The sequence below is a fragment of the Delphinapterus leucas genome, chromosome 5 (genome assembly GCF_059928025.1).
Source record: "Delphinapterus leucas isolate spDelLeu-1000000601 "Yukka" chromosome 5, BTC_Dleu_Yukka2, whole genome shotgun sequence".
NCBI lineage: Eukaryota > Metazoa > Chordata > Mammalia > Artiodactyla > Monodontidae > Delphinapterus > Delphinapterus leucas.
The window spans coordinates 13,251,809-13,271,827 of NC_143133.1; the positions used below are offsets into that span (position 1 = coordinate 13,251,809).

At 34.9% G+C, this 20,019-nt stretch overlaps 1 protein-coding gene across 4 annotated transcripts in view; it reads left to right on the forward strand.

The window, feature by feature from the left end:
• SCLT1 (sodium channel and clathrin linker 1) overlaps positions 1–20,019 on the forward strand; it is a 268,143-nt gene that overhangs the window by 97,158 nt on the left and 150,966 nt on the right. For all 4 annotated transcript variants that reach the window (XR_016393194.1, XR_016393195.1, XM_022556932.2 and 1 more), the window contains exons 7-9: positions 454–576; positions 2,366–2,431; positions 6,491–6,561. Coding sequence is in view for 2 of the 4 variants with exons in the window: in XM_022556932.2 (XP_022412640.1) it covers positions 454–576; positions 2,366–2,431; positions 6,491–6,561 (260 nt within the window). In the remaining 2 variants the exon portion in view is untranslated. The remainder of the gene's footprint in view (positions 1–453; positions 577–2,365; positions 2,432–6,490; positions 6,562–20,019) is intronic.

Here is a 20,019-nt window from a genome sequence, read left to right on the forward strand (position 1 = left end):
TTGCAGCGAGCGGGGGCTACTCATTGTTGTGGTGCATGGGCTTCTCATTGCAGTGGCCTCTCCCATTGCGGAGCACGGGCTCCAGGTGCATGGGCTTCAGTAGTTTTGGCTCGTGGGCTCTAGAGCGCAGGCTCAGTAGTTGTGGCGCGTGGGCTTAGTTGCTCCGTGGCATGTGGGAACTTCCCGGACCAGGTCTCAAGCCCGCGTCACCTGCATTGGCAGGCAGATTCTTAACCACTTTGCCACCAGGGAAGTCCCTCTAAATAATTTTATTTACAACTTTATATCATCAAAAATATTACAACTATACGATCTTAGACAAGTTCTATTTTTATTTTGTGGCTTTATATACAAGAACTCATTCTGTAAAAGAATATGATTTATTTGTACTATGCTAATTTATTTGTAGCCTGCTAATAATTTAATGAGTTCTGAAATGTGTTTCTTTTATAGGAAAAAACTCAGGCTGTAGAACTCTGGCAGACTGTTTCTCAGGAGCTGGACAGACTACAGAAACTTTACCAGGAACATATGACTGAGGCCCAGATTCATGTAGTTGAAAGTCAAAAACAAAAGGTAATCTTGGATTTCATGATTTTCTTGTATATCGGTAAGAAGTTGCATTCTGGAGAAACTCAGTTTTGGAGAAGAATGCCTAAGTCTCTACCGCGTTATTTATGTTGGCAGTAAATTGATCTTCAGTGGTTAGAAATCTTTTGAACACATAAGATAATCAAAACTGTGCCTAGTGTACATAGGGTTTTATAATGTGATTAGCAACGATAGCTGTATTTAGTGCTAATAAGCAGCTCTAAGATTATTATGTGTAAACGGATCTCCAAAACTTTTATATTCTTGATTTTTTTACCTGGTTAAAAAAGACAAAGACTGATCATTAGACCATGGACAGTGAAGAAGCCTGCTCAAATGTGATGACAACACTTGTGAAATGAAAATGTTAACAACCTTAAATGTGACCTTTTACTAAAATGTGAAGTTTGTCTAACATAAATTAAGCGGAATAGGATTTTACAATAGGAAGGCTCTTAATGGTTATTAAGGACTTCTTTCTATCCAAAGCAAGAATGATTTTATATTCTTTTAAAGTGAACATATAGCTTTTGCTTTATACCTCTGTTGACAAGAACGTACTATCTCACAAGACCATCCATTCCATTGGAAAATCTACCTCCCTTATCTTTCCATTGGTTCTTTTTCTGCTAGGTACATTGAAATCTATGGAGAAATTCCAATTCTGATTCCTTTCCTGTGGATTTTTGAGAAGGCAGCTGTCTAAATATACTGGTTATCATGCCTCTCTTCAACTCTCATTTATAGACTTTTCAAATTCCAGTTTATGACTGTTTCTATTATTATCACTATAACTAGGAATTTCTACCTAAAGAAGTCATAATAATACTTAATGATGCTTTACAGTTTACAAAATGATTTTTCTATACATGCCCTGGTTTGAAAATAATTCACATGTAGTCTGTGCCATAACACTTACCTCTGAGATCTGGAAACCGTTTCTAATATAAGTTTGTTCTTTTAAGGCTGTTTTTTTATTAGGTTAATCAACTAAGCCATTAGGTTTAGGGAATTTTTTTTCCGCTTGAATAAGATCATTCTTATGCTATAGCTTTGCAATTAGTGTTTTTTTCTTTCCTCTTTTTTCTTTGGCTGCACCTCTCAGCAAGTGGGGTCTTAGTTCCCCGACCAGGGATTGAACCCATGTCCCCTGTATTGGAAGGTGGATTCTTAACCCCTGGACTACCAGGGAAGTCCCTGCAGTTAGGGTTTTTTTGTGTTTGTTTGTTTGTTTGTTTTTGTATACGACTTAACAAATAATACTCTGTCCTTATTTCCCTAGTTATCCATCAATCTTGAATTCTGTCATCTGACATATGATGTTTAATCCGATCATAACAGATAATCAAAAAATTTAAAACTTGTGGGGCATTCAAGCCATGAGAATTTTAAAGAAGGAGGAAAGGCACAATAACTCCTGTGCTGTGGTTTGTACTGTAGGTTTTGAATAGGTTTGAATATTGTTTGTCAATATTGGGTAATGTGTCTCTAGCATATCTATCTACTAATGGATTGATTTCTAGAAATAATGATTTCACATAAAACATAAATAGCTACATTAGTTTCCACATTGCCACCTTATTTAATTTTGTAATCATTAAAAAATTTTTATCTTTTTATTTCTTCAACTGTTAATTCACACAGTACTTGTGAGAAGAAATACAATTGATGTCATCTAGATTTAGGCATAATGATTTTAGCCTTGATTTTAGTTTAATTTTAAATATGGGTTGCAAACAAAATGCTATTTATGTATTCCCTCTTCCTACTACAGGATCAGCTGACCAATTTTCAACAACTGACCAAGCAACTTCATGTAACTAATGAGACCACAGAAATGGTAAGTGAAAATATCCATTTAATGCACTTGTTATATAAACTAGAAATTGTCACTATAAGTAATAATGTTTATTTTTGCTAAGGCAAATCAACAAGAAAAAAATACTTGAAATTAAAATAGGTAAGCAGTATTCTTTTCTTTTTATCTGTCTTTTTCTTTCACATTCAGCAGCATGACATGAGGGTTCACGCTGGTTTCCAGAGATTTAAAGCTAACATCTATCTGAAATATATCCTAATCTGAAAATACTCTTAAGAGTCCTTGGTAACATTTCCTGAGAGTAATCTCGACTGTGAGCTCCTCAAGAGTAGGACTCATGCTTTGTTCTTAGTATTTCATCTAGAACATAGTTAGGTATACAGTAAGAATGGTGGAACTTTTAGACAAATGGTAACCCAAATCCTTAAAAACAATAAAACACTAAGAATCATTTGTTAGTTGATTGACCACCACTCACCTAAATTGCTACACCTAAATTTCCCTTTAATTTTTTCCCAAAAGAAATAAAATTAGCCTTCCCAGCTCTGCTCTTTATCTTTCTCCCCACCTCTCACTTTTATTTTCTTATTCTCTTCTTTTCCTTCTTGGAATTTTATTTCACCTCATTGTTGAATAATAGGATTATGACATCCCAGGTAATTTCCTCTCTTTCCTTTCTTCATTTTGCTTAGTTTCCCTGCTAATTCAGAATTAGCAGGGTAGTACCTAATAAAAATGTCTTTAAGAGTGGAGTTGTGCCATCAAAAGTAAGTTTATCCAATTTTATTGTACTTAAAAAAACTTTCTCCTTTAACCATGTAAAAAATTATTAAATAAATTTCTCCTTATTTTACTTATGTTAACATTTGGAATTTCTAATCACTTATAATTTTTGATAATATACTTCTTAGAGTTTTAAAATAGTATTAAACTACTCCAAAATAAAATGATGACTGATTTCCATAATTAAGAAATCCTGGGCTTCCCTGGTGGCACAGTGGTTGAGAGTCCACCTGCTGATGCAGGGGACACGGGTTCGTGCCCCGGTCCGGGAAGATCCCACATGCCGCGGAGCGGCTAGGCCCGTGAGCCATGGCCGCTGAGCCTGCACGTCCGGAGCCTGTGCTCTGCAACGGGAGAGGCCACAACAGTGAGAGGCCTGCGTACCGCAAAAAAAAAAAAAAAAAAAAAAAGAAATCCTGTTTCTACATGACATTAATAGTTTAACCTACCATAACATTTGTTTATTCTTTTTTTCAGTATTTCCTAGAATTGTGCAGATTACATAATCCTTTGGTATTTTGTACCACAGGGCCCATATTTTATTATATACAGCCCCAAATCATTCTGATGTAAGTCATAGAAAAACATATTTGAATATTTACAGGACATACTTTAAAAATTTCTAAGGCATTCATAGTTTTAGGCCAAAAGTAAGAATAATAAGCTATGGATACAATAAAAGTGCTAAGAAAGTGACAGGTTGGATTAAGCATTGTGTTATAAAGAGCAAAGAAAAGATTACCCTGGTTGTTAAAATAGAGGAAATGGGCTAAGAGAAATTTTTAAGACTTGAGTTTTTCTTATGTATCAATCGTTAAGGTATTAAACATGACCCTACTAAGTGTAAAGGAGGATTAAGTGATAGTAAAGATTTTGTAAAGTCTCAGAGAGCATTCAGAGCATGGTCATAGGAGCAAGTTTGAGTCAAAATCAAATAATTTCCATTAAAAAGTTTTCTGATTACATGAATAAACTCATGAAATGAATAGGCTCCTATAGATGTACAATAAATTGATGAGTATATAACAAATAAAATCTTTTATAACCAATGTACTTTAGTGACATGCAGAAGGTAAAATGCCCTGACCCGAATGGTACCTAAAATACAAGTTTATATTTATTTATTTTTACTGTAGATGCAATAAGAGTTTACATTTCCTAGAAATTCTCTTTACTGAAATCATATTTTTCTTGAGACTTACTCATCTCTATAAAGTAACTCAAAAATATTTGTTAATTGCATACTAAGTTCCTTCTACTGCTATAGTTTCTCTAGTTGCAAAAGAAATGTGCATCTATCCACAAAGCCCCTGTCTAGTTGGAAAAACAGAAATGACATATGAAATAATCGGTGAATAAGGCGCTAAGGTAGATGATTGAAAGGGGTTCTCCGAACCTTTATGAATCTCCAGATTCTATAGTATAGGTATAGTATATAATTTTTTTGTGATCGTAAATACAGAGCATCATAAAGCCATATTCAGATGCAGTTGTTGAGCTCTTACTAGGCTTGCTAGCAAGTTATGTGTGTTTGTTCCCAACAGCAGCTTCTTAAAATTCACGATTCTAATTTATACTTCTGCTAGTTACTCTACATAATCTACCTTTAAGGTGCTCCCAAATAATAAAAAACACAAGCATTAATTATGCCAGTTCCAAGACTATATATAGTAAAACATGAATGGTACATTATAAACATTATAAAAGGGAATCAATTTGGTCTGAAGTCGTTGAGATAGCTTTACAGGAGAATTTGAAATGATATTAAAGATCATCCTTTCCCTCAAGTGATATAGGCATCCTTCTATTAAATGCTTTACAGTTTAGATGATCCTCTAGCCTCTGCTTTGAATATCTCCTGTAAGAGATCGTGTCATTTCCCCAAAGAGCCTGTTCCTTTGAACTCTGATTATTAGAAAGCTAAAATCTCTCTTACCAGGCTTCCTCCCACTGACATATGGTTTTATCTTTGGGAGTAACATAGAACAAGCTCAATTCTTTTTTAAGTCAACCCTTCAATTATTTGCATATAATCATATGTCTGTTGTAACTCATGCCCAGTGTTACAGTTTTTTGTTTTGTTTTAACTTTTCTGGTGTGGTTTGTAATTTACCTACCTTTCATTATTGTATCCCTGTTTCTCTGCATGCCATAATTGGTCTCTTACATTGTGGTCTGTGAATTGAATACTAAATTCTGTTCTGGAGTAGTTTACTTCCCGAGATAAAGATAAAGATGCAGTCCTCAGACTCTCTTTCATGTCTCAGTTAAGGCATTCATTCATTCACTCATTCATTCCTCAAAGGTATAAGTGCTTAGAATGTACTGAATCATGTGCTAGATGCTGGGAGTTCTGGGTGCAGCTGGTCTTCGAAAACAGGCACATGTTGTAGCCAGGAATATACGTAGACTTTAAACATAGTACTTAAGTACGGTGCAATGTGCATTGTAAAAGTATATGTAAAGTTTTATCAAAATGCAGAAAGGAAGCAATCAGTTTTGCCTTAGAGTGACCACACAGGTTATGCAGGGATGAATGCTGGCTGAATGAGGACATCCCAAGTAGAGGGAAATAGAAAAGTGTATTAAAAATATGAAGTTGGGGTAAAACCAGCACTTAGAGAAGATAATCAGTTCCCTTAGAAAATTTTATTCTACAGTTGGATGACTGCTTCATAACTTACTTTAGCATTAGCAGACCCTGAGGAAAGGGTTCCAGAGCATGTCATTTATTTGGGAGATAATACCATGAAAAACCAGTAGGGGAGTGGAGAAACAAGACTAGGAAGGGAAGAGAAGGTAGCCAATAACGGGTTTTTAACAATCAAGCAAATTAACACTGTGGGTAACTGAAACTTAATCCCACTGCTGAACTGTGGAAGCCAGTAGAGAAACAGCCTCAGTTATTCCACCACGGGGCATGGGAGTTGGGGATTTTTACCCACCAATTCCATTCGGTCATTGTTTTGGGGCTCTTACAGAACACGCTGGGGGCATGAATTCTACACCACCTATATAGCCTTCTGCATAGTTTGGTGAGCAAAGGAGGCTCAGAAGGCCAGAAAAAGCCAGAGGACACAGAAATGCAAATGCAGGTAGTTTGAAGTGAAGCAGGTGTCCACTGAAGTAGTGAAGGCACGGAAAGATGGCCAGGGTTATATTTTATCATTAAAAAAATCTAATTATTATCATGACTTCATTTCATTTTTTTCTACTCATATACCCTGTAGTTAGTCTTTAAAGATACAGTTTTAAATGTTCTGATACTGAATGTTTCTATTTTTTTTCTTTTGGCAGACTAATCAACACTTTTTGAAAACAGTAACTGAACAAACTGTGGAAATTGAGCAACTCCGAAAACAACTTAGGTATTTTCAAAAATGATTTTTGTTATTTTATTAATAATTACTTTTCTTCAGGGGAAGCACTGGTGTCATAATTTTTCCCGTGAGTGTTTTTATTTTTTCCTCCCTTTTAAGCTGCTGTCAGTAGCTTCTTGTGTGCATGATCTTTTGGGACAAGAAGAAACTGAAATCAAGACTATCAGTCAGGCAACAACTGTAATACATATATGTGAAGGGCTGTTCCATGATGGCAAAACTAGTGCTTATGGAAGAAAGTCAGTCCTCTTCCTGGGACTTCTGGGAACCAAGCCAGCCCCTCCATCAGCCCCCAGGGCCTTGCCTTCTGAACACCCCAGGGCCCATTGGCCTCTGGACACTGTCTTCCCACCAGAGCCCCGCCCACCTCCGGGGGCTGTCTGTAATGGCCCGCAGATCCCCAATTCCCGGATCCCCTCTTCCCCACCCCCAGGCAGGGGCAGAATAAATGTTTATACGGATTTTAGAGCTCAAAAAAAAAAAAAAGAAAGAAAGAAAGAAAATCAGTCCTCTTAAAAATTTTTTCTACACATATCTTTCTTTGTATTCTCCCATAAGCAGACCCTAAGAGTTTGAAAGCACGTAGTTTATTTAGAGGTAATACCAGTAGAGGTAATACCAGGAGAGGAGTGGGGAAGTGAGATAGGGAAGGGGAGGAGAAGGCAGCCAATAAGGGGTTTTTAAAAACCAGGCAACTTAATACCGTATGTCTATATTATGGTCCAGTGGTTTAAAAATCATTGCGTCAATAGACTTCACGGAAAAAACTCTAAATGACAAAAAAAAACATTTTTTCACATTTCATTCCCCTTAGTCATAATACTTAAAATTCAGAAGCTTAGTCATATAAGGTTTTTTGCTGTGATTCTGTCATGTAGAAATATCTTTAAATTGTAATGTAAATTTATATTTTACAAAAATTGTAAGTTACTGTTTGTTAAATGAAGCTTGCTATTTATTTTTCCCACCATCATGTATTTTGCCCTGCAAATGCATTATATTGGTTTTGTTTTGAAGGAAAACTTATTTCACGAAATTATTTTTTATTTTACAAAATTTTATATACCAGTTTTCATATTATTATCTTATTACCTTCATGAACTTTTAAATTTAATTTAATAAATTTACCTTCTTTTCCCCTAGACATTTTTACTTGTTGGCTCTTATTTAGTTCTTCTTATTTCTTTCAAAGTTATTGATTTTGCAATTTAAAATACTAATGATTTATATAATTGCAAGATCTTCTTCCTCTTTTTTTCAAAATAGAAGTGGCTTTTTAAATTATAATAGTAATGGAAGTTCATTATAAAAATACTTTAGATAGTATGAAAATATATCAAATTGCAGTACAATTCTGACAGTAAGTTATTACAGACTCCACAGGTTAAGAGCACAATCCCCAATGTGACTACACTCACTCAGATGCCAGCCACAAGTTCAGGGGTCCCCAGGCCACTCATACCTCTGACCAATTGAATACAAATGTGGGTGTTCTCACTAACCCCCAGGCTTAATAGTTCTTGAAAATGGCTCAGAAAACTCAGGAAAGCACCATACTTATGATTAAAACTTTATTATAAAGGACATAAATCAAAACCAGCCAAAAGAAGAGACGTAACTGGGTGAGATCTAGGAAGGTCCCAAAAGCAGAGCTTCTGTGTCCTCTGCCCATGGAATCAGGGTATGTCAACATCCTGGCACAGCAGTGTGTTCGCTAGCCAGGAATCTCGCCTAAGCCTCAGTGTCCTGAGTTTTTATTGGGGTTTCATTATGTGCATTTGACTTATATTCAATGTAAATAAATTTATATTACAATTAAATGGTATATATAATGACTGCATCATAGAGCAAAACCTTATATGAATAAGCTGAATTTTAAGTATTATGACTGATCGAATGAATCATTGATCACTTGATTGAACTTAGTCTCCAGACCTCCTTCCCTCCCTGAGAGTCAGGAGGTTGGGCCTATATCACGTGGCTCAAAGCTCCAACCCTCTAATTACATGGGGCCTACCGTGAGTCATTTCATTAGCATAAACTTAGGGGTAGTCCCAAGTGCCTACCATGAATAACAAAGATACTGCTATTACTTGGGAAATTCCAAGGGTTTATATTCTCCATCCTAGAAACTTAGACAAAGACCAGACAAATTCTTTATTATACAACTCTTTTTAAGTGGAAAATAAATATCTCATAATTCCATTATTTAGAGTTAACTATTATTAACTTTTTAAATGTATAACTTAGGTTTGTGTATTTAAGTATTTTAGTTTAAAAAGGGGGGGATGATATACATACTAATAGCCTAATTGTTTTTTCTTATAGATTATATGAATATCATATCAATATTATCAACCATAACATTATATAGTATACTATTATATGGATGTGCTATATTTATTTGTTAAATTCTTATTCACTTTCCACTGTGAAAAAGGCTACTTGTTCATTGAACATTACAATTAGAGCAGTTTTAGAACAGTAAATGCATAATAGTTAGCCGTAAGTTAGTCTTGGATGTTATTATTATTTATTGTTATTATTAAATAAAATTTTAGTACTACTAAAGAAATTAAAGTGAATCTTATCTAATTAAGACATTTAAAAGAAAGGCCAACTTGGTTGAATGTTTTGTTTTACATTTTTTTAAACTTCCTTTTAAAATTGTTTTATGATAAAAACACTAGACCCTAAAGCATAAACTGACAGAAATATAAGGCATGGCAGAACAAGTCCATAATCATAGTAAGGATTTTAACTCTTTAAGTGACTGATAGATATAGAAGATGTGATTTATGTGATTAACAACTTGATCTAACAGACATCTCTGAAACATTGAATCCATTTATTTAATAAATATCTAGCAAGCATCTACTATTGCCAGGCTCTACACCTGGGGTATATCAGTGTATAATACAGTTGAAGACTTCTGTCCTTTTGGAACTTACATCCAGCAGGAGCAAGCAGACAATAAACACAATATCTCAGTAGGTTAGGAGACAATTAGTGCCAGAGAAGAACAAAACAAAACAAAAGATCAGGATGAGAGATCTGGAGTGCTAGGAGCAGTGGTGAAGTTGCAGTTTATTTTTAGTAGAGTATTCAAAATAAGCCTCCCTTGAGATTTGAACAAAGACTTGAAGGATGTGAACAAATAATCCATGCAACACAGGGAAAGTGTCTAGAGTAAAGAACTTGCCATTGCAGAGGTGGAAATGTGCTTGGGGAACAGCGAGGAAGCTAGGTGCCTCTCATCTATTGCTGAGTAACAAACCATTGCAAAACTTGGTGACTCAAAACAATAACTTATTTAGATTATGATTTGGGAGAGAAGAGAACAGGTTTTCTGGTCTGGGCCTGCAGGGCTGATATCTACTGAGCTTGTCTATTTGTCTCTAGCCAGCTGGTCGGTCTGCTAGCAGCATGGTCTGGTAGTTGGCAGCAGATGATAAACCTGTCTGGCAATTGGCAGTCTCTTCACCAGGTCAACAAGGCACATCTTACTTCTTCACTTGGCCATTCCCCAGAATAGCAAGAGAGCAAATCCCAACGTACAAATACTTTCCAAGTCTCTCTTGGATCATATGGGGTTGACCAAAAAGTGCCTTTGGTTTTTAAATAAGAATAAAAGACACATTTTTCATTTTCACCAAAACTTTATTGAACAACGTATTCACCCTTTTGTTCCACTACCTTCTGCCGTTTTTCAGGCAGCTTCATAATTCCATCTTCCCAAAACTTTTTATCTTTTTGAGCAAAGAACTATTCCAGATGTCTTTTACAGTCTTCCAGGGAATTGAAATTCATTCCATTAAGAGAATTTTGTAAAGACTGAAATAAATGGAAATCTGAAGATGCAATGTCTGGCGAATATGGCGGATGAATCAGAACTTCCCAGCCAAGCCGTAACTGTTTTTTGCCTGGTCATCAAAGAAACATGCAGTCTTGCATTATCTTGATGGAAGATTATACATTTTCTGTTGACTAATTCTGGACGCTTTTCATCGAGTAATGCTTTCAGTTGGTCTAACTGGGAGCAGTACTTATTGGAATTAATCATTTGGTTTTCCGGAAGGAGCTCATAATAGAGGACTCCCTTCCAATCCTACCATATACACAACATCACCTTCTTTGGATGAAGACCGGCCTTTGGTGTGGTTGATGGTGGTTCATTTCACTTGCCCCATGATCTCTTCCATTCCACATTGTTGTGCAGTATCCAATTTTTATCACCCGTCACAATTTGTTTTAAAAACGGAACGTTTTCATTACTTTTAAGTAGAGAATTGCCTGTGGAAATACGGTCAAGGTTTTTTTCACTTATGTGGAACCCAAACATCAAAGCGATGAACATAAACAAGCTGGTGCAAATGATTTACAACGCTTGATTTGGATATTTTGAGTATTTTGGCTATCTCCTGCGTGGTATAACATTGATTGTTCTCACTTAATGTCTCGATTTGATCGCTATCAACTTCAACTGGTCTACCTGACCGTGGAGGATCGCCCAGCAAGAAATCTCCAGCACGAAACTTCGCAAACCACATTTGACATGTTCAGTTAGTCACAGCACCTTCTCCATACACTGCACAAATCTTTGTGTTCCATTTTTACCTTTTATGAAATAAATAAAGCATAATATGCCAAAAATGTTGCTTTTTTCCTTCCATCTTCAATATTAAAACAGCTACACAAAAAATCACCAATTTTGATGTCATTTTTTAAATGCACACTGATACGACAGCTGTCACATACAATCTAATAAAATTGTTTCAAATGAAGTTAAAGACAACTAAGTGTTACTAGAGCCATCTTATGGAAAAAACTGAACGAACCTTTTAGCCAACCCGATTTTTGGTAATTTCTCATGGCAAAGCAAGTCACATGGTCAACCCAAATTCAAAGGATAGGGAAAAAGATACCCCTTTTGATGGGAAGATTTTCAGCATCATGTTGCAAAGATGTGAATAAGAGAGGGAAGAATTTTGGACCACTTTTACAGTTTCTCACACTAGTATATCTGGAACACAGTAAAGTAGGAAGAGGGTAGTAGGAGATAAGGTCAGAAATGTTACAGACGGTAGGAATCAAGGTGATATGGGGCCTTGTAGGCCATTGTGAGGACTTTGATTTTTTACTATGGATGAAATAGAAATAGGTTTTAACAGAAGATTGACATGATCTGATTTATATTTTAATGGGATTGATCACTCTGACTGCCGTATTGAAAATAGACTTGTAGAGAGGCAAAACATGGAAGCAGGGAGACTCGTTCCAGCTGCATATCATTTAAATACCCAAAGTAGTTTATGAGTGTACATGTTCTGAAAAATGTTAGAAATAATAACCTTAGTAACTAAAGAGAAAAAAAAAGGTTTAACTAGGTGTTGAGTTATAGTAAACATTATTATTAAAAATCAATGGTGAGCGGATGGATCAGTGCTTGCGCCTGTTCCTCCTGCTAAGAAAACTAAAACCCCAGGACATAAATACAAAACAAACATAGGAAGACCGAAAGGTGGAGAGAAGAAAGCAGATTGGCTAGGTGCCTCAGGATCCAAGGAATGACACTGTGGTCAGTTCCCTTGACTTTTTGATTTGAGTTTTGTTTTTGCTTTTTTGCCCCATATATCCCAGAGTTGGAACAGAAGAAGCCAGCAATCTGACAATACCAACAAGGCACAGACCGAAAAAGAAAAGTACCAACAGAGACTTTCTCCCTCTAGCCAAAGGACCAGGAAAGGAGAAGCCAAGCATGACAAAAAACTTTGAACAATCTCTCTACTCTAGCCAGGTACCAAAGGAAAAAAACTATGGACCCACCTGTACCCATCCTAGAAAGGCCTAGTAGGGAGTTTGGACTTCCACCTCTACGTCGCAGTAAAAGACAGCACCTTATTCCCCCAAAAGAAAGGTATCAGAGGAGATAAACTAAAATAATCTAAAACTTATTTGTTAGGTTTCTATCAAAGTCACTCTTCATGCCAAGAATCAGGAAAATCTCAATTCAAATGAAAAAGACAATCAGTAGACCCAACACTTAGATGACAGAGATGTTAAAATTATGTGACAAAAATTTTAAACAGCCATCATAAAATGCATTAATGAGAAACTATGAATAAGCTTGAAACAAATGAAAAACATTCCCGACAAGGAAATGGAAAGCCTCAGCAAGGAAATACAAGATATACAGATGAACTAAACGGAAAATTTAGTTGGTTGGGAACATTAAATTCTCTAATGAGAATAAGTCTTCCCACATTTTTAAAATCAGTCTTAATAGAGTTCATATTAAAACCCCTATAGTGTGTGTGTGTATGTGTGTGAGAGAGAAACTTGATAATCTAATCCTAACATCATGAAATGGTAAAGTGTCATTTATGAAAACAATTCTATAGAAGAATAAAATGCAATGTTATTTACAAGAACTTGAGTTTGGCAACATAGAACAGAAGGAAGAATATATGTATAGTTTAGTACATGACAGAGGTGGCATTATAAATCAGTAGGGAAACAATCATGTTAGGAATTGTTGCTATCTATGGAAAAAAAAAGTGTGAAGTTTTGCTTTTCACATTTAGGCATTTACATGGTTTTATGGATTAAATAAGTAAATGTAAAAATCAAAAGCTTTGCAGATTTTAAAATATCTGAAAATCTCCCTTTAATAAATTTTGCTAGGGAAGTACTTCTTAATCAAAATTTAAATGCAAGCCAAAAAGGAAAAGATTGATATATTTGAGTATGTTAAAATGTAAAACTTCTGTTACAAAAATTAATATAAGTCAAATGAAAAGGCAACCCACAGTCTGTGAGAAGACATTTGCAATGCACATAACTGACAGCGTATTAGTGTTGAGGATACGTTACCTAAGCGTCAATAAAAATAAAAATCCATAGACTGTTGGGCAAAGGATATGAACAAACATTTCAGAAGTCATAGCAGTCAGGAAAATGCAAGTTAAATAATGAGATACTACATCAGACCCAGTTATCAATGTCAAAAATATAATGTGGAGTGTAATAACAAGGTACAAAAGAACACTGCAGTATTATGCAATTCATGTACATTTCAAATGTTTTAATCAATAATGTGTATTGATTATGTATATGTATGTTTTAGTTATATATATATATTTAGTTATATATTCATATTGTCATATATAGTAAAATAATTTAAAAGTATGTGTGTGTACATATATATATACACATATTTGTATATATAGTGTGTGTGTGCACGTGCATATGCTATTAAAGAATTAAATAAAAACATTTCCAGAAATAGTATGCCCTAATTTCAAGTTAGTGATTATGTCTAGTGATTGTCTACAAGTAGACTATTTGTAGAAGTAGGGAATTATAGGTGGCCTAGGTGTCTGTCACTAAGGAAATGGATAGTAAAATGTGGTAATTGCATCCCATGGAATACTGTGCATCATTTAGAAACATGTATTTACATGTAAAGATGTAGAAACAGCAGCATAGGTAGATCTAGAAAACGAGGTTTATATTAAGAAAGTAAAAAGAGGTATGGATCTATAGTACAAAAACACATACATGCAAATAACAATGTATGTTTTACCAGTATATGTATATATCCATGGATATATCATATTTTAATGTGAACCTACAAAGTGAAGGGGAATGAGAGAGCGATTGGGAATGAAGAGGAAAACAACGAAAATAAACAAATAAGAGCAGGTCTTTCACAGCTAATGGTCATGGGTAGATAATGGGGTTATGAAAAGAATACTGTGATTAACTCAACTCTGCACTCAAGGTTCAAAAAAGAGTAGAAGAAAAAAGAGAATATGAGAGTTATGGTATATGTGGGATAAGTCTGGGTGTGGAGATTTTGGAAGGAAAATGAGTAGGGAAACTGGTTCATAACGACCTCTATGATATGATGATAATGAAAATAGAAAATAAAAATGCAAATAAAAGGCTATATATAGAGAAAATGGTGATATTGGGCTAAAGGACGGGAAAAATCATGAAATTTTGTGGCTAAAGTTGTCTTAATCATTTAGTTCAAGTTCCTAAATTTATGGAAGAAAACCAAACTGAACCAAAGTCTCAGAAATTGTCTTGTCCAGGGTTGCACCACAAATTCAAAGAGGAGCCAAATTAGAACTTGCATCTTGTAATTGCTCATCTAGTGAGTTTCTAAGCTGGACTTTCTGACAGTATTCACAGCAGTAAGGTTGACTGTTAAAGAAAGAATGATGAGTGGATACATTGTTTTTTGACAACTGTGTCATTTGGCTTTTGGACATTTGGGCCTAAAGATTATAAGTTGGAGATTAAAAAAGATAGTTTGGGTTTTCTAAAGCCTAAAATGTCTTAAGTGTTTAATTGTCCATGAGCAACTTTGCCATAATATTTACTGACAATATTCCATAGCTTAACACTAAGCAGTTCAGAGTTGTATACATAAAACTATGCTTGCTTTTCCTGCCACAGATTTGAAGGAACATAAGGATAAGCAGATGCTTCTTTTAGGGAAAAGGATGTTGCTTTCAAGTTTGACAGATTCTGAATGATGGGCATATTGATATTACCAGAATTTAAGTTTTGAGATGCCCTATATATCCATGCCAAGAATAACTACATTAGAAACTCTTTAAACACTAGCTTTGTTTAAGTTTGTACTTAAACTGAAAACATATTAGTTTCATTTGTTGTCTGATGTTATGGTGCAAAAAAAAAATGAGAATCATGTGAATTTATAATTAAAGCTTTTATCGTCTTCCTTTTTGAGAGTTTCTGCTGATACCCTATCATAGCAGAGAAAACTTGTCAGCCTAGTTTCAAAGAATCTTCATTCACCTGGTCCTTCCCAACCCTCTAGTTATGTATAATAGTCATTTTGCTGTTTCTCATGGAAGAACTTTTGGTTCCTTCCTGTTTGCCTTTGATCATCATTCTGTTTTGTAGAAAATTTATAATTTTATAAATCTGGTTAAAACTTGCCTTCTCCAGGAAGACGTCTCTGGTTCATTCCGCCAGATTTTTACTCTTCTTTTCTTGTGGATATACTGAGCATTTATTCATTTTAACTGAGACTGTATGCTGTTTTTCTTCAGGTGATTTTTTTGTCATATATATTTGTTTATAATGTGTATCTAGCTGAGTTATGGAAATATTTTTCAAGCCATATGTGCTCAGATTTCATATCTGCCTTGTAAAACCTTTGAAGGAAAGGATTTCATTTGTGTATATCTTTCAGGAATAACCAATATTACCTTTGTAAAAGAATGTACTGTAAAGATTGACTCTAAAGCATTTGCACAGGGGTTCATATTATCCTCTCATCAGAGTGGCATTATCAGAATATTTATTAGAAAAAACTTTTAGCCACTAAGGAATGATCTCATTAGCAGCCATAGATAACTGTTTTCATATAAACAGTCTATAACTTATCAATCTATTTATTTTGTATTTATTGAGAACGTATAGATATATGTGCTCTGAGTTTAGAAATAGTCTTTAATAAGTTTATGTATGATGTGACAGCCTCAAAATTGTTGAAATTTAACCTGTTTCATCTCATGTACACTTTTGTGGCTTCAATAATCTCTAAAAGTAAGAGCCCATTAAATTTTTGTAGCTTGAGGTTCTCCTGGTTATCTCCACCCAGATAGGTCCATAGCACTAAACTAAGCTTGTTATTATATCTCCTGAATCTTCCCTTTGTATTTATAAATGGCATCATCCAGTTTCTGCTTCAGAAAACTAGGAGGTATCCTAAAATCTTTTCTGTCCCAACTCTACTTTCTAAATGTCTCTCAGATCCTTCACCTCTGCATCATTATATTGTTATTGCCTTTGCTCAATCCGTCATCTCATCTGAGCTACTGCAGTAACCTCCAATTTGGCTTACCTCTTCTCCATCTTCCTTCTTTTTTGTACTATCATCAAAGTGATCTTTCAAAAATAGAATCTGAACATGTCAGTCTCCTTCAGTGGCTACAGAATGCCTATGGGATATAATCCAAATTTTCTAGCATGACATGAAGTCTTTTACGACCTGACTCCTGGCGACAGCTCTATATGTTGTCACCCCGCATCTCAATTTCCTGAACTATTGTTGGTTTCCCAAACAAGCCATGCTATTTCACAAATCCCTACCTTTGCTCACATTGTTCAGGCTGCCTAAAATACCCTTTCCTGATAAATATCTTCTCGACTTTCAAGGTTCACAAGTGTGCTATCTTCTAGAAATCATTTTCTGAATCTGTGTTTCTTCCTCCCCAGGTAGAACCAAACATGCCTTCCTTTGTGCCTCAGCTGTAGACTGCACATGTATCTTTCACAGTATTTTTAACACTTTAATGTACTTAATTCTTTGCAAATCAATCTTTCTTTGCTAGTTTTTAAGCTCCTTAAAGGCGTGGATCATAATTTAGCCTTTTTACCTTGCCATCATCTAAGACAGTGCTAGATACATGGCAAGTGCTCAAAAAAACCTTTTTGAGTCATAAAGTCAGTTAATTAATTAAATTGCACTTCACCAGAGGGGCAAAGCTGAACTAATTTACGTGGGTTTTCTATTTGTGTATTTTGCCATTGATCTTTTGGGGCACAACTGTCATTATTTAGAAAATTATATTTTATATTCTTCACCCATGCAGTAATATGTGTCCAGTTAGTAGTCCTGTGTGATGAAGTCTCGTGCCATCCTGCTTTATCTTGCCCAGTCGTGAATCATTTTGTCCACTGTATCCGGCCATATCCCATCACTTACAGGGTCTCGGCTATCAGGTTGACACTCAGGGTACTGCAGTGCTTGTGTTCAAGTAACCCTTACTTTACTTAATAATGGCCCCAAAGCACACAAGTAGTGATGCTGGCAATTCAGATATGCCAAAGAGAAACTTTAAAGTGCTTCCTTTAATGAAGAGGTGAAATCTCTCTATTTAATAAAGAAAGAAAAATATCTTCTGCTGAGGTTGCTAAGATCAATGGTAAAAACGAATCTTCTATCTGTAAAATTGTGAAGAAGGAGAAAGAAATTCATGCTGATTTTGCTGTTGCACCTCAGACTGCAAAAGTTACAGCCATAGTACATGATAAGTGTTAGTTAAGATGAAAAAGGCATTAAATTTGTACAATGAGAGAGAGAGAAAAAGACCACATTCACATAACTTTTATTACAGTATATTGTTATAACTGGTTTATTAGTTATTGTCAGTAATCACTTCTTGTGCCCGATTTTAACTTTACTATAGATGCGTACATATAGGAAAAAACATGGTATACATAAGGCTCAGTACGCTGTACAGTTTCAGGCATCCCCTGAGAGTCTTGGAACGTATGGGGACTACTGTATATGTACCTTTGCGAGGTAATAGTTTTATTTTAGCTGAGATAATAGATTTTTCTCAGATGTTTCATGTTCCAATTTGAATAATATTGCGTCTTTTATTATAAAAATGCTATGGAAATCTGGAATTCATGGATCACTAGTTTTGATTCATAGTGTCTCTTGGAAACTATCCCATGTGAGAAATGGCCCTGAGCAGACGTGCTTAGTCATAAGAATTGCCAGACAGTTCCTTATGTGTTGGCAGCTAGTTTTCTGAGCATAGAAAACATGTTTGAAGATAAAAAATAGGTTTTTGCTGTCAGTTTCCTGTCTCTTCACACTGTTTTACTTTAATGTTGGTCACCCACTATTCAAAACTGTTTGTATCTTTCCCACTTAATCTTTCAGGGGCGTAAAGAAGAATATGAGACTTTACTTCTAGAACCTACTGGTCAAGAGCAGAAACAAATTCATAACTTCATTGTTTGGAACTTTTGCCTCTAATAGGTGATTACTGGTTTATTTCAAAATATGTATTTTACTGATAATTATAATTTTATTTTGCAAACACTCCATATTTGCATACCTAACCTAAAAGTGCGCTTCTGTGCGGTGTGAAGTATAAAGAGCATAGGTTTTGAAGTCAGACAGCTCTAGGTTAGTATTCTTATTTTTAATTTTCTATTGACTTGGGCAGGTTGCCTAACTGAATGAATTTTAGGTTTTTTTTAGTTTTATTTTTAAAAATTTTTTTATTGGAGTATATTTGATTTACAATGTTGTGTTAGTTTCAGGTGTACAGGAAAGTGAATCAGTGATACATATACATGTATCCACTTTTTTTAGATTCTTTTCCCATATAGGCAATTACAGAGTATTGAGTAGAGTATCCTGTTCTGTACAGTAGGTTCTTATTAGTTATTTTATATATAGTAGTGTGTATATGTCAATCTTAATCTCACAATTTCTTAATCTCTGCAATAGAAATAAAATGAGCTTCTTTGAGTGTTGCAGTGTACTATAATTCTTATTGTCTTTGCTCTTCTCTATTCTACTTTAGTATCCAACCTGTGTAGGTAGGCTTGTATGATATTTACAAATTAGTTGTTAATAGATTTACGAGTTAGTATTAATAAGTAGACAGCAGATATTTCCCTCCCTTGCTCTGGAAACGAGCCTTAACTTTGTTGTTGCTGCTATAATTTCTAGGAGCCAGATGAAGTATTCCTTTCTTTTTCCCTCCTTTCTATTGTTATATCCCCATGTCTTTGCCAACTGTACAACCCTAAACTCTGTTTCTTCTGGTATGTTCCATCAGTTATATTCATTCTTTTTAGAAATCTTAGTCTCTTGTGTGTTTTTCCAAGACCTCAGGTATATATACCTCCCCTGATGATTCCTCAGATTACTATATTTTCTTCTTCTCATTCTTTGAAATTGCTTGGAAGAAGAGGCTGTATTTGCTATAGTCACTCTTCAGAATTTCTTTCAATTTGGATTTGGTCCCATATCTCTGTTCTTCTCCTCAAGATGACTGGTACCTTTTTTGCCTTAAAACAAAATACTTCATTCTCCTTGGTTATTGATTCTTTTTGATTGATGATTTTTCTGTCCTTCTTGAACATTTTTCTACTAGGTCTTTTGTTCTTTGTCAGTGGTACCCAAAGTTATATAACTCTAAAATTGTATTTGGAATAATGATTTAAAATCTTTTTTTAAAGATAAACATATTGATTGTGCAGTTATTCTGTCAAATCTAAGGCAGTAGCTGTATACCAGAATCATCTATAGAGATTCTGAAAAACAGAGATGAGCAGGTACCATTCCCAGACATTCTGAATGAATAAGACTCAGATAGAGACAAAGCTTGCTTTCATACAAAGAGAGAATAGAGAACTACTGCTAGCATGATGAAAAATTATGTTCCAACATAGAACTTAGAATTTTGAACTACTTTGAATTGTATATAATTTTGAATTATGTAAAAATTATACACAAATGAACTTTCACGACTGAGTAGCCTCTGTTGTAAAGTTTTGAAAACTCAGTACATGGATTATTAGTATCTATTGCTTTTAAGAGTTTCTTTGTAGGCTTCTGTCCTTTGAATAATTTTAATTAGACTGCTACTAAAA